Source organism: Lissotriton vulgaris, chromosome 5 (genome assembly GCF_964263255.1).
Source record: "Lissotriton vulgaris chromosome 5, aLisVul1.2, whole genome shotgun sequence".
In the NCBI taxonomy this organism is placed as follows: Eukaryota; Metazoa; Chordata; class Amphibia; order Caudata; family Salamandridae; genus Lissotriton; species Lissotriton vulgaris.
Window position 1 is genome coordinate 1,528,196,086 of NC_141693.1, and position 12,931 is coordinate 1,528,209,016.

At 41.7% G+C, this 12,931-nt stretch overlaps 1 protein-coding gene across 2 annotated transcripts in view; it reads left to right on the plus strand.

Annotated features, from left to right (window-relative positions):
• LOC147712933 (cytosolic phospholipase A2 gamma-like) overlaps positions 1 to 12,931 on the plus strand; it is a 735,829-nt gene that overhangs the window by 580,422 nt on the left and 142,476 nt on the right. For both annotated transcript variants that reach the window (XM_086923597.1, XM_086923598.1), the window contains exon 15: positions 12,394 to 12,504. In XM_086923597.1, coding sequence (XP_086779723.1) covers positions 12,394 to 12,504 — 111 coding nt within the window. The remainder of the gene's footprint in view (positions 1 to 12,393; positions 12,505 to 12,931) is intronic.

Genomic DNA, 12,931 nt, shown 5'->3' on the forward strand with positions numbered 1-12,931 from the left:
CCTCCACCACCACCACTGCGGACAGCAACACCAACACCACCTCCACATCCACAAGTCCTGCCAACCACACTTAGCCGAGGGGCAAATGTCACCTCCCTGCAGGAGATGGAGACGGAGCTGAGGCCAGCAGCCACTAATGTACAGCAGCAGGCTGTCGTCACCCCAACCGCACGAACAGCAGCACGTCTGCGAGCTAGACAGCGGCCCGGCTCCCTGGGTAGGGCTGCAGTGACAACAGTAGATCCTGCAGAGATGTATGGAGTCGTGGAGAGCCGGATGCTGCGTGTACAGCGCCTGCAGGCAAAACACATGGGTGCAATGAAAATTAGCATGACAAGGATGTCCAACAGATTTTCAGCAATGACTGACGCTGTGCGAGAGCTGACCACAGCCGTTGCAGAGGGCAACAATGACATTAAGGTATGCCTACAGGAACTCACACGCGCTGTTGTTGCAGGCCAACGGAGTGAGCGCCGGAGACATGAGCAGTACTCCCTCAGTACCAATGCCACAGTTAAGGCCATCAAGAAGCTGTGCAACAGCACAGCTGTGGTAGCCCGCCGATGGTGTCCCTGCAGGTGGGCATGGGCCATTATTGTGGGGATGTGGCAAGGACCCTCGAGAGAGTGACCACTGCTGTGGAGCATCTGCAGTCTGGAACTGCCAGTATCAGCAGTGTGGGGGGGGGATGAGGTGAGTGAGGCAGCCTCAAGTGTGAGCAGTGTCACCATGCCTGAGACAAGCGGGAGGAGGCCCAGCACGCGCAGCGCACCAGCCACTGAAAGTCAGCAAGGAGATATTGAGGAGTCACAGGACAGGAGGCTGGGTGTCCGTGGCAAACGTAAATAGCCATGATGCAATGGCTCCCTGGCCATGGTGAGGTAACCATGGGCCAACTGTAGTGCCACATGCAGCACCTGTGTTGTCAATGGACATTTTCTCTTTTGTTTTAATGTACGCTGCATCATGTTTCTGTTACATTAATCAGCACCAGTCAGGTGTTAATGGGCATTAAACCCTTGCAATGCATATCATCTTGTCATGGCTCTTTCTTACCTGTCTCAGAAGTGATGCCATGTGATGTATGTCCGCCTCCTTTGACCTTCTGCTGTGTTGGGCACATGTGCCTGTCGGTGTTGGGGGGGGGGGGTTGCTGTGCACGTAGCTCGTCCTCACCGTATCCCCCTTATTGTTGCGATGTTATGCAGGACGGCACAGACAGCTATGATCTGGCAGCAGGTCACTGGGTCGTACTTCAAGGCTCCTCCTGTCTTGTGCAATATTCTGAAGCGACTCTTGAGGATGCCGAACGTGCGCTCCACCACATTCCTTGTGCTGATGTGTGCTCTGTTGTAGCACTGCTCTTGTGGTGTTGCTGGGTTGAGGTAGGGAGTGAGTAGATACTCACGCAAGGCGTAAGTGCTGTCACCTGCACAATGGGGAGAGAATGGTCAGCGGCATGAATGCAATGGTACATGTGGGGATGGACTTAAATGGTGTTGCATCAATACATGCCTAGTAGGTGTCCAACTCCAAAATCACCGTTGATCAGGCGCCTGTGGATGCCACTGTGACGGAAGATGTATGCGTTGTGTGTGCTCCCTGGGATTTGTTCTACGAGGTCCGTAATGATGTGCTTGGCATTGAACACAACCTGCACATTAATGGAATGGTATGACTTGCGGTTGCGGAAGATGTATTCGGTGGCTGAGAGAGGACAGATGTGGACATGGGTACAGTCGACACACCCTATCACATGGGGGAATTGTGCCACCTGGTAGAACTCACGGTTGGTGCGGTTCAACTGTTGGGGGGTCGTGGGGAAGGTGATGTGGTGATGTATCGATGCTAGCATGGCATCCAGGAACCTGTGGAAGAAGCGTGATAGTGCGCTTCGCGACACGCCTCCGGCTTCTGCTATTACCCCCTGGAAGCTTCCAGAGGCCAGCAGGTGCAGGCTGCATAGGACCTGGACATGGGCTGGTATTGCATGGGTCCTAAGGGTCTGGTGTTTGAGTTGTGGTTCCAGATCTGCTATTAGACGCATTATTATGGCAGGGCTGAGTCTGTACTTATCGTACACCTGCTCCTCTGTTTGGCCCAGCAATGTGATGCGCATCTTGAAGACCCTTTCCTGGATCATCCTCCTTCGCTGGGCCAGGGCATTGATTCTCCTCCTCCCAGCAAGCACGTAGGGGGCAGCCATTTTGGTTGAATACCAGGGTTTCAAGGGTCATTTTAAAAGGGTTACTGATTGTCAGCACCTGTCAGAATTTTTTTTTTTCTTTGTTCGAATAACTTTACCTCCAGTTTGAGATTCCCCTTATTTTGCTCATGCTAAATTGCGATTGTTGAGGTTTTCGGTATTTGCGAATTTTGATGCATTCCGTTGCGATTCTTTATTAGCGATTCGGTATCTCCGGGCCCAGCTTTGATTTTGTTATTTCCGATTGGCTGGATAGCGATTCGGTAATTTACCGAGGGGATTTTTTTAGCGATTCTTTAATATTTACCGATTTGTGTTGATGCATTGCATTTGGGGGTTTTGCGGTCGGTATCGGCCTGTTTCACCGAATCGCTATTTTACCGGGAGGTATTTTGCTTGATGCATCTGCCCCTATGTGATTTGCCCAGAATCACAAGACGTTGAGCGGCAATGCCAAGACTCTAACCTGATTCCCCAGATTTGAGATCGACTGCTCTAGCTGTTAGGCTACATCCTCTGTTTAATGGCATGGCTTCATTTCCTACTTTTGCTGATGGAATGTGAAGTGTGCACATCGCTGCACTTTTCCCCATTTTACCTATGGACATTTGAGTATGTATCGGAGTAATTCCAAATTTTGATTACCATTTGTTGTCTCTACTAAATTTGCCACTTCCATTTTATATGTGACTAGCAGCCCGTCCCGACGTTGTCCGGGTATGAATTGCTGCCGGCCAGTAGTATATTGTTTTGTAGGATTTCGTTCAGATAGCATTTCTTGTCTGTGACAGGACTGTGAAACGCTCCAATTCACAGTACACAGCTGATGCACTTAAGAGTGTGCGTTCAGCAGTGTGTGAACTCGAGTTTCCGTACTTTATTTTTCCTTGCAATATTATATAGCGCGAACTCGGCAACATGGCATGAGCACAATTTACTTTACAGGAGAACACATTCATTTGTGGTAGGCATGGGGAGACAAAGCGATTTGCCTGGAATCACAGGATGTTGAGCTGATGCCGAGATTCAAACGTAGCTCCGCAGCTCTAAAGTTCGCAATTCTAGAACTTGTGGCGGGAGGTGTGTCTAAAAGTGTATTTCGATGCTGGCCATCAATGAGAGAGACCTGTGCATTTTTCAAATGGGTGGTGGAAAAATATGAGTATGTTGCTGGAGATGTGGGCCGCCGTGCCACCAATGTACTTACCGGGGGAGGGTAAACACCCATTATTCCTCAACTTTCTTTCCGCATACCATACCTCCGCATACTTTCATTACGAAAGTATCAGGACTCTGCAATGTCATTAGAACGCATGGCATTACATTTTATATGCTTTTACCACGCATACATTTACAACAAAATTTGTTGTAAATGCATGAATGGTAAAAGCATGTTTTTTATGTTTGGATAAGGTACGTATGGGTATAGGGGTATATGTTTTGGGGTACTGAGGTATATGTTTGGGGTGTTTGGGTATTTTAAGGGTTCAGATGTAGTTTTGGGTTATGGGGTACATGGGTAGTTTTAGGGTTTAGGATAGGTATGGGTTTTGGGGTACAGCGGTATTTTAAGGGTTATGGGGTAGGTTTGGGTTTTGGGGTACAGGGGTATTTTAGGGTTCAGGGGTAGGTTTGGGTTTTGGGTTAAAGTGGTATTTTTAGGGTTCAGGGCAAGGTTTGGGTTTTGGGGTACAGGGGTATTTTTAGGGTTCAGGGGTAGGTTTGGGGTTTGAGGTACAGGGGTATTTATAGGGTTCAGGGCTAGGTTTTGGGGTACAGGGGTATTTTTAGGGTTTAGGGATAGGTTTGGGTTTTGGGGTACAGGGTATATTTATAGGGTTAAGATGGGTTAGTGTTTAAGGGTGTTGGGGTATTTTAAGGAGTAAGGGTGGGTACTGATTATGGGGTGCAGGGGTATTTAAAGGGAGCAGGGTGGGATTAGCACACGATATGAGACATGGCATGAAGGGCGGAACGTACCACATGCCCCCAGCGTTTGTCACGCCACCAGCACACGCCCACAGCACAACGCAGACAAACCCACAAGGGACTACTTTGCTGGCATGGTACTTTTACCTTTTAAATGTATATGGTGGGCATCTGCATAGCCTATGTCCTTCTGCTGCAAATGCCCTTTCCAACACTGTATAGATTTGTTGTGATTGGTGCTCTGGTTCCTGAGATTACCCGCCTCAAAGGTTTGGGCTCTCTATTTATTATATTAGTATGGATGAGTCTTATTAGTGTCCAAAACAACTCCACACTTAGAACACTGGGTTGTTTTTAACCAGCACTCTATTTAACCCTTTTTATACGGACTGTATCACAGATTTTATTTTTTTCATCAGTTTGACATACAATACTACAATCAACACCTGCTGATTGGGGTGATGAATGTCTTAGTAGTTTAATTTGCACCATGTTTTGAATAACCACAGCTATTAGCTTTATTGACCTCAGGTAATTTATGTATTATGACAATTTTTTGCTTAAATTGTTGTCACCCTTTTTTTCTTACTGCCTCAAGGATGGTTCTCCATTTATATGGTGCTTTTTCTTTTCGTCACAATGTCATTAATTACTTTGGTTCAGATGTACTAACGTTTTTTTGTGCACCCAACTGGGTTTTAGACCTGTTTGTGACCGCAAAAAACATGTGGCCCATGTACTAATCCTATTTTGAGAGTCGCAAATCAATTTGCGACTTGCAAAAAAGAATTTGCGACTCGCTATTAGGAAGAGGCATTCCAATGGCATCCCTTTTTATTAGCGACTCCGGAAGCTATGTATGACTGTTTTGTAACCGCAATTGTGGTCGCAAAACAGTCACAGTTTACCACCCTTCACAGAAGTTACAGAAGTTACATTAGTTACAGAAATGTGTAATTTTATCTCAACTAGATTGAACAGTCCTAATAACAAACTTGTGTCTCAAAATTGATGGATTGTGAACATTTTTAGTTAATAGTAATTTTACAGGCAGAAAATCGACTGAACGTCATTAATTCATTATAAATAGAAATTCACGTAAGTTTTGGTTATCAACGAGATTTAGCCAGGACATGAAAAATAAGTTAGGGGAGTATCATATAAATCGCATGAGGGGAATATGCCCTGTAGAAGTGTATGATTCTGTTGATGAATCACAGATATGCAAACAGCAGTCTCTCCAACTTCTGAGTTGGAAATGACAACTGAGGAGGGAAGTACTTGTATTGCAGAGACTAGAACTTCTCATGCCCCTGCTCCCAATGGGATTTCGAATGGCATAGTAAGGAAAAGTACATCATATGGGTCCATACTTATAACTTCCACATTTAACACCATCGACTCAATGGGTAATATTCCTTCATCTGAGAGCATCCATCTTGTAACTGCTATATGAAGGAGATCTTTAAATTGAACCAAGAAGCTACTGAATGATAGCTTTACTTTAAGTATATGATATCTTGTCAGCAAATTATTATTGAAGACACTATCAGGGTGGGTTGTTAGTTTGTTGCTAATTGCCCTCACCTAACTGTTTTTGTGTTGAACTGATTGACCATGGATAATATTGTGTGATGAATTGCCTTGTCAATAACACTTTTCATGTTGAAATATTAAATTATTTGCATGTTTTATCAACTATTCAAATTAATTTGTAAGGGTAGATCCAAAAGAGCTTTGGTCAAAACCGGTGGTTGAGAGGATTGATAGCACACTCCTGAATGTAATAATCACTCTGAATTTGCTTGCTTGGGTTCAGGTAAAATTGAATAAGGGAAGGTGTTTGGCATCCAATACTGGACCAACCAGTGGTTTAAGTCAAGGATGCTTTTTAGGCACTCTATTATTTTCAATATATTCTGCAAATGTGTTTGTGATGATAAATAATAGGGAGGGAGACTGTCTGAAGCTTGGCCATTGCTCAATTCCATTTATTGTCTATGCTGATTACTTGGATGTGTTCTGTAAGCTAAATTAGGCCTTCAACAACACTTATTCCATTTTGTTTCTAAACAGACAAGCAACCTGAAAATGTTTATGAATAAACTAAGATGATGCGGTTTTAAAAATCAAAGTTGTTTTTCAAATAGTTGATTCATCAACAAAATATTGAGTTTATGAAGATTACACCTAACCTGGAGTCGAACTATAGCATTCCTTAAACTGATCACAGCATGTTAACAAATTGAAGAATACATGTAATAGGTCTGTAAATGTGAGCAAATGCTGTGCTACATAGTTTTAGAGGAGGTGCTACTGGTCTCTGACGGCTATTACGTCTAAAATAGTTTCATCATTAACATATGGTTCAAATATAATGAAACAAATCTCTTTCAGGAAATTAGATATTATCTTGTAAAATTGTGTTAAGACATTTTTTAATTTTAGACAATCTTTGGAACATGTTAAATTGCATTTGGAATTGGGGATTCTGTCTATTTTCTCACAGAGTAACATCAACTTTTTAAATTATATTTGTGATTGTGTGCCATCTAAAGAACATTCAGTAAAAAGTACAGTAAAGACATCCTTACCATCAGCAGGAACAATTACATTATATACAAACCAACAGGTTTCCATTATGATGAGAAATTATAATTTACAATCATTAACCAGTCTTGCTAACACGAACAGGATGAACCACAAAACATTATTTAAAGATGCAATACAATCTAGTGTAACTTGAAGCGGATCATGAGTGATGCTTAGGACTAAAAATACCTGTTATCTACAAGATTCTTATAACCACATACAACCAAAATATCTTGATCTACCATTAAATTCTTCAGTGAAAAAAAAGATTTTTAGGGTTTTAAAGTTTCTCTCAATTTTGAGAATGTGATTTATTAAATTGGGCAAATGTGAAACCTAACTATATCAAGCTCTTCTAAAAAAATCAGTCTGTACAACTATATATGAAGTGGATCTAAAAAGGCCTGAACGTTTTGGGGATTTACATTAACAAGGGACTAGAAAACATGCTAAAGGATAAACAAACTCCGCTGATCATGAAGATTTAGAATGACAACAGCTTTTGTATGCAACTCAGTGATCCTTATGTACAGAGTACAAATCATAGAAATGGACCTAACTACACGCTGCAGTTATTGCATTTGGGTGCTACCTTACTGATACACTTTTTTATCGTTTCTGTGATCGATTCAGATTGCAGTAACCTCTGATGAGGATCGCATTCTCCAGAATGGGGTTTGGTAGGGAGCGTTTCACATTCACAGAGTTTGGGACAGCTACATCTTTCAAGGAGAAAAAAGTAATTAATATGCAAATGAGTCAAGTTGCTCAGCTTGGGTGACAGTGATTATATATGAGAATGAATCCCCTGAGTGCTTGCTTGTTCTAAGGAGTTGCAGTAATGTTAATATTTCTTAGGTGTCTGATGGAATAAATGTGCAGCATTTATGTTGATGCTGTAGTGAAGTGGGTGAGATGGTGGCAATGAAATACATGAGTTCTTTATTCACTCTGATTCTTTACACTTTTTACATGAAGATGCATCCTAATTTGAATATTTGGGATGCTATTGAGGTACTTTGAGGGAAGTGAAATTTGGAGGAGATACACTTTTTAAATACTTTGAATAATTCTCTGAGTTGCTTTGTTACTTGTGTCACTCCATCTGAGATGAGGACCTTTTTGACATTGTGTAAGGCGTTGGGGAAGATGATACAAAAAAGTTTGATGGTGGTATTATTGATGGTGTTGGGGAATTTGAGCCGTTTTGTTTATATTCCCCAGCAGTCTATTTTGATGATTATAGGCGATTCTGTGAACCATTAGTTGTTGTGAATGCCTTTTCATAGAGCACAATTGTACGGTGTATTAGGTATGACAAGAGCTAGGGCCACCAATTGAGGCTTTGTTTTGGCAGCAAGGTTAATGTTGGCCTACCGGATAAAGTTAGATTTAGGTCCTAAAAGTAATTAGCTGTCTCTTTAAGCACTGTTAAAGAGTAACTCTAGCTGCTTTGGGGAAACAGCATCAAGGTAACCTAGATATATATGTGAGGATTATAGTTTGAATTCTTGTGATGAAAGGCTGCCAAATGTATATGTGTGATCTCAGTGCATGAAATAAAAGCCCATTTCAGAGTATCAATTCAATGCTTAGTTCCAAAAGATGTATGTGTCCTCTAGTGTAAAGATTGAAAAAATGTCCATAACATTAACACATTTGAGTAAAACAAACGAAAAAGATCAAATAAGCATTTTGTTCATTTTCTATACTATCTCTCTTATTTAGAGAGAAAAGTCTAGTTTTGCTTGCTATTACTATGCATATCTGCGAATTACCTGGTACACCAACCAAATCTGCTCACTGTGATATTGTAAGTCAAAGTACATGAAGAGGGCCTTATTCGAGTTTGGCAAACAGGACACTACACCACATACAAGGTAGATTACCCTGTCCGTCAACGTGACTTCTCACCCTCTCCAGTTAGAGGTTTACAAACCATCATGTTTCTTCTGATGAAGCTCCAGCTGAATCTGCCGGTGGAAACCTTACACTGACTGCCCAACAAACTTGGGGCCTTCAGTGTAAGTTATGCACTTCTTACAACCACCTATCATGAATTTGAAACTTGGTTGAATGAGATGGAAATCCAAATATTTATCCTACCAAGCTCATGCTTAAGATACTCACCCTAAAGTGTACCCTTAATTAAAAAATGGTATGTGCTTCCACAGGACACATTCTTTGCCCCGTGTTGTGCATGACTTCCAAGATAAAACATACATATTGCTGATCTGGATGAATGTAACAGTGAATGAGAGGCTTCACTAAATCAGTAGAATTATTTTGGTTTTAAAAAAACAGAGTCTCTAGCTATGGTTTTAGTTTGTGCTCTTTGAGTAGTTGCCAGCGATATCTTTACATAAATCTGTAATTCAAGCTAAATGCAACTTTCTTTGAATGATATATTTCCTTTAATGATGAAGGACATGTAAGCTATTATTTTGTATCATCCTAGCTGATGTAAGGCAATGGGTTAATAACTGGTGATGGTGTGATCCTACCCAAGTTATAAGTCCCAAAAATCCTGTTACGTCAAGCACAGATTTAATCATGTAAATCTGGGCCAAAACTCTGGTAGCTATGGCAAAGTACTGACAATCTTAACTTCAGAAATTGTGTAAAGGAGCACAAAAAAGGTGAAAAGGTCAAAATACACCTCAAATAAAAATCATACAACTAATGTCTAAAAAGTAAGAAAAAAGTTAATAGTAGAAATAACACTTAAATGACTAAAATACCATATGAATGCCCAGAGATATGAATTTTTAAAGTTTTAATCCAAACGGTACCAACGAAAAATAAAGCCCTAATGAAATAACTCTTCGAGGATGTCTCAGATCTTGGCTCAAGATCTGGCTGACAGTGGAGTGGAGGTTCGATACAATATCGGGTGGTCATGGTCATAGTTTTTGGGTTCTGACTTAGGGCCTAATTATGATTACGGCGGTCCGATAGACTGCCTTAGCCATTGTGGTGGTGCGGACAATGCCCCACCGCTTGTCTGACCACCCTATCATAAGATGGGTAGCCGGACTGCCATGCGACTGCCGCAGCTTCCAGGGATCAGGGATGCTGTGGTACTGCCAAGTACTTTACGAGTTTCCTCTACACTACGTTTTTCATGGCTTTGATCCCACCATGAAAACTGTGGTGGAGAAGAAACAAAGCGGGCCCTACTGGGCCCCCTTTTGCTCAGGGTCGTGGAGTGCCTGCAGGGGGGCAGATGTTGTGCCCCCTGTGTGCATGCTCCCCAGTTCCTGCACGGCATTGACTGCACCAGTATATGTCATGCAGTAACTGCCTTTGATGCTCACATTGTGGTGCTTTTTTCATAGGCAGCACCATGGGACTGCCAAAGAACCCCCTGCCAGAGACTAAAAAAGTCATAATCAGGTGTACGGTGTCAGTACATCTTTGGCGGTCTTGGAGCGGGGCATGGCAGCACACTCCAAGACCGCCAAAGTCAAATTTTGTGACCACAGAAATCTTCTCACTGTTCAAATAATTTTCATAACTTTGCCTGGTCAAGATTTCTTACTTAGGCTTAGTCTCTTTTCTGTATGACAAAGTCCTCTCAAAATCTGATACTTCTGCCGTGAGGTCCTGCTGAAACATCCTGAGGTCTGGTAAATCCGACCTCTCTTAGTCACTGCTAAGGCTCTCAGGACCTTACAGACAGTGTTTAGGGAGCAGGACACACTTCAGCAGAGGCCAACAACAAGGTTCAAATGAGGTCCAGTTGCTACTGAGCTACTTTTGATTCCATAAAAGGCCTATTTTAGCTTTTGATGTCCCTGTAGCCACACATGAGGTCAATAACTGACCCTCTGAGTCCACTTATTAGTTCTAGGTACAAGTGGGTGATGGTTCAGCTCTTCAGGTCTCCACACCGGTCACAGACAGCAGATCCAGTCCTCTTTTTACCTTCCCAAACTCAGAAAGTGTGGTGAAGGGGTGAAGTGATATTTCTGTTTAGTTTTCTAGTGGCGGGAGGAGGACTTCTGGACATTGCCTGACAAATGCATAAAATGTTGCCACAGGCAAACCTGCCCACTTTTGGAACACGCCATTTCTCCTCAATGACAACTATGACACTGTGCACCATTCTCAGTGGAAATATAACATGGCAGACCATTTATCCCAGTGTGTCACACTTAGAGGTGTGTCTAATTTAATGAGCAGTTCCATCCCAGTCAACCACTGCAGACTGGTTCTAGGACATAGCTCCCTCCTCCGCTATGGCTAAAACCAGAAGGACCAACAGTATCACTAAGATGTAAAAGTAAAAACCTCCCCTTGTCCCTTTCAAATTAGTCAAGTTCCAGAACTCTCCTTAACTCCCCAGCTAGGAACAAGCTGGGTCTCATTCCTCCAAAACCATTCTGCCGCCCCAAGGCTCTGAAAATGCTATTTCACACCTAAACAAGGAGGCACTGACAGGCCAGCTGCCGGCAGGCTAATGCTATTTAGCCTGCTGAAGTTTCAGACAGGCAAAGTCTAACTTTTGACTGGTTGCTTTTCCTATGTATTTATCAGAAACCTACCCATTGAATTGGATTTGTTATAAATATTAAAATCTGTGGTCGAATCATTTCTGTAGCTTGTCCCAAACCAAAGTTATCATAATCATTTTTTACCCTCACTTCAGTGTTTTTTTCATATGAACAGCTACAGCAATATACAGTGAAAATAGCTTTTGGGGGCTAATCACTGCAGGAACCTGCCAACATGAAATCTTACACTTCTAAATTCTAGAAGCCTTACCTTGTGAGCTACAAGCCCTGCATAAGTGTGACCTTTAATATTTAAAAGTAGAATATCTTCCTCTCAAAAGGGGTTATTTTAATAGGTTCTGTTTTAAAGCATAGCTGGCAGGCTACTCATCTAGACCTAAAGACATGATTTATCTGTTATCTTAGTAAATAGCACAAGAGGTGATGTAGTCCACATGATACATTTAATATTTTTGTTCCATTGGTGTAATTTTTGATAAACTATGGCCTTCCTGGAAAGATAATTATGTCAATTGGGGAGTAGCCAATTATTTTTATGTTTTAAGCTCAGGCACATGCACTGGGGAATGTGTGACGTTACTATGACATACATTACCACGCAGTAGGTTACAGCACGGATGTTACATCGCCTGCGTTGTTACCACGCATGGCTTTACTTCGGAAGTCGTTTCTATAACTTGCACTAGATGGCGCGCTGGATTTAGGAATAGTATAAATTATTATTCCTACTCCAGATAGCGCAGCAGTAGGGAATGTGTTGGATTTAAAATCCAACACATTCCTTGGTATTGCCGGCCATCTATCGCAAGTGGTAGAAACGACTTGCGATGTAATGCCATGCATGGTAACAACGCGGACGAAGTAACGTTCATGTTGTTACCTAACCGTGTGGTATTGACAGTGTTATAAACGCTGTTTCCCGCACTGGGGACTAGATTACCCAAGTGAGCAGAGTTCAAAAAGCACCAACATCAGTCCATAAAAACAGGGGCCAACCATGAAGAAAAGGGCACATTATCCCAGTGGCTAATACTGTTTTTGTGGATATAAAAAAGAAAATATATCTCATATATTATGTGTCAGTTTTTGTATGGGCTTTCCTTTAATTTATAATGCTTTTAACTAATCTTACATTCCTTCTATCAACAGTTCTATCATCGGCATATGAGAGGATGGTGACTATGGCCAAACTCATGAAAAGTCTTGTTTCCTGGCAATGGGGGACCACCTATAACTACCTGTACAAATGTAATACAACAGGTACATGATTGATTTTTCTGTGCAAATATATTTTCATGTTCACACACCACAAAATACGAATTTATACTTATGTAAACCACATAAATTTCAAGCAAAATTGGCATTTACATTTTAATTTGTTTATAGATGCCAGAATTTGGATACTGTTTTAGCAGACAATGCAGAAACAAGAGTGGGTTGAGACACAAAACTTGTTTTACATAGTCACTCTATTTATTACTTCATTTATGACCACTTAAGGAGCTTCCAACTGAAATCTTTCTACCGATCCATTTTCAGAAACATAAAAAGAGTGAGTTTAAAATAAATAAAGATTTGTGACACTACTATGATTCTGATTAAATTGAAGGACGAATCTTACAAAGGATACATTTAAGGGTTAGCATGTTCATAAATGTTTTAAAATTAAAAAAAGACTCATTATCAG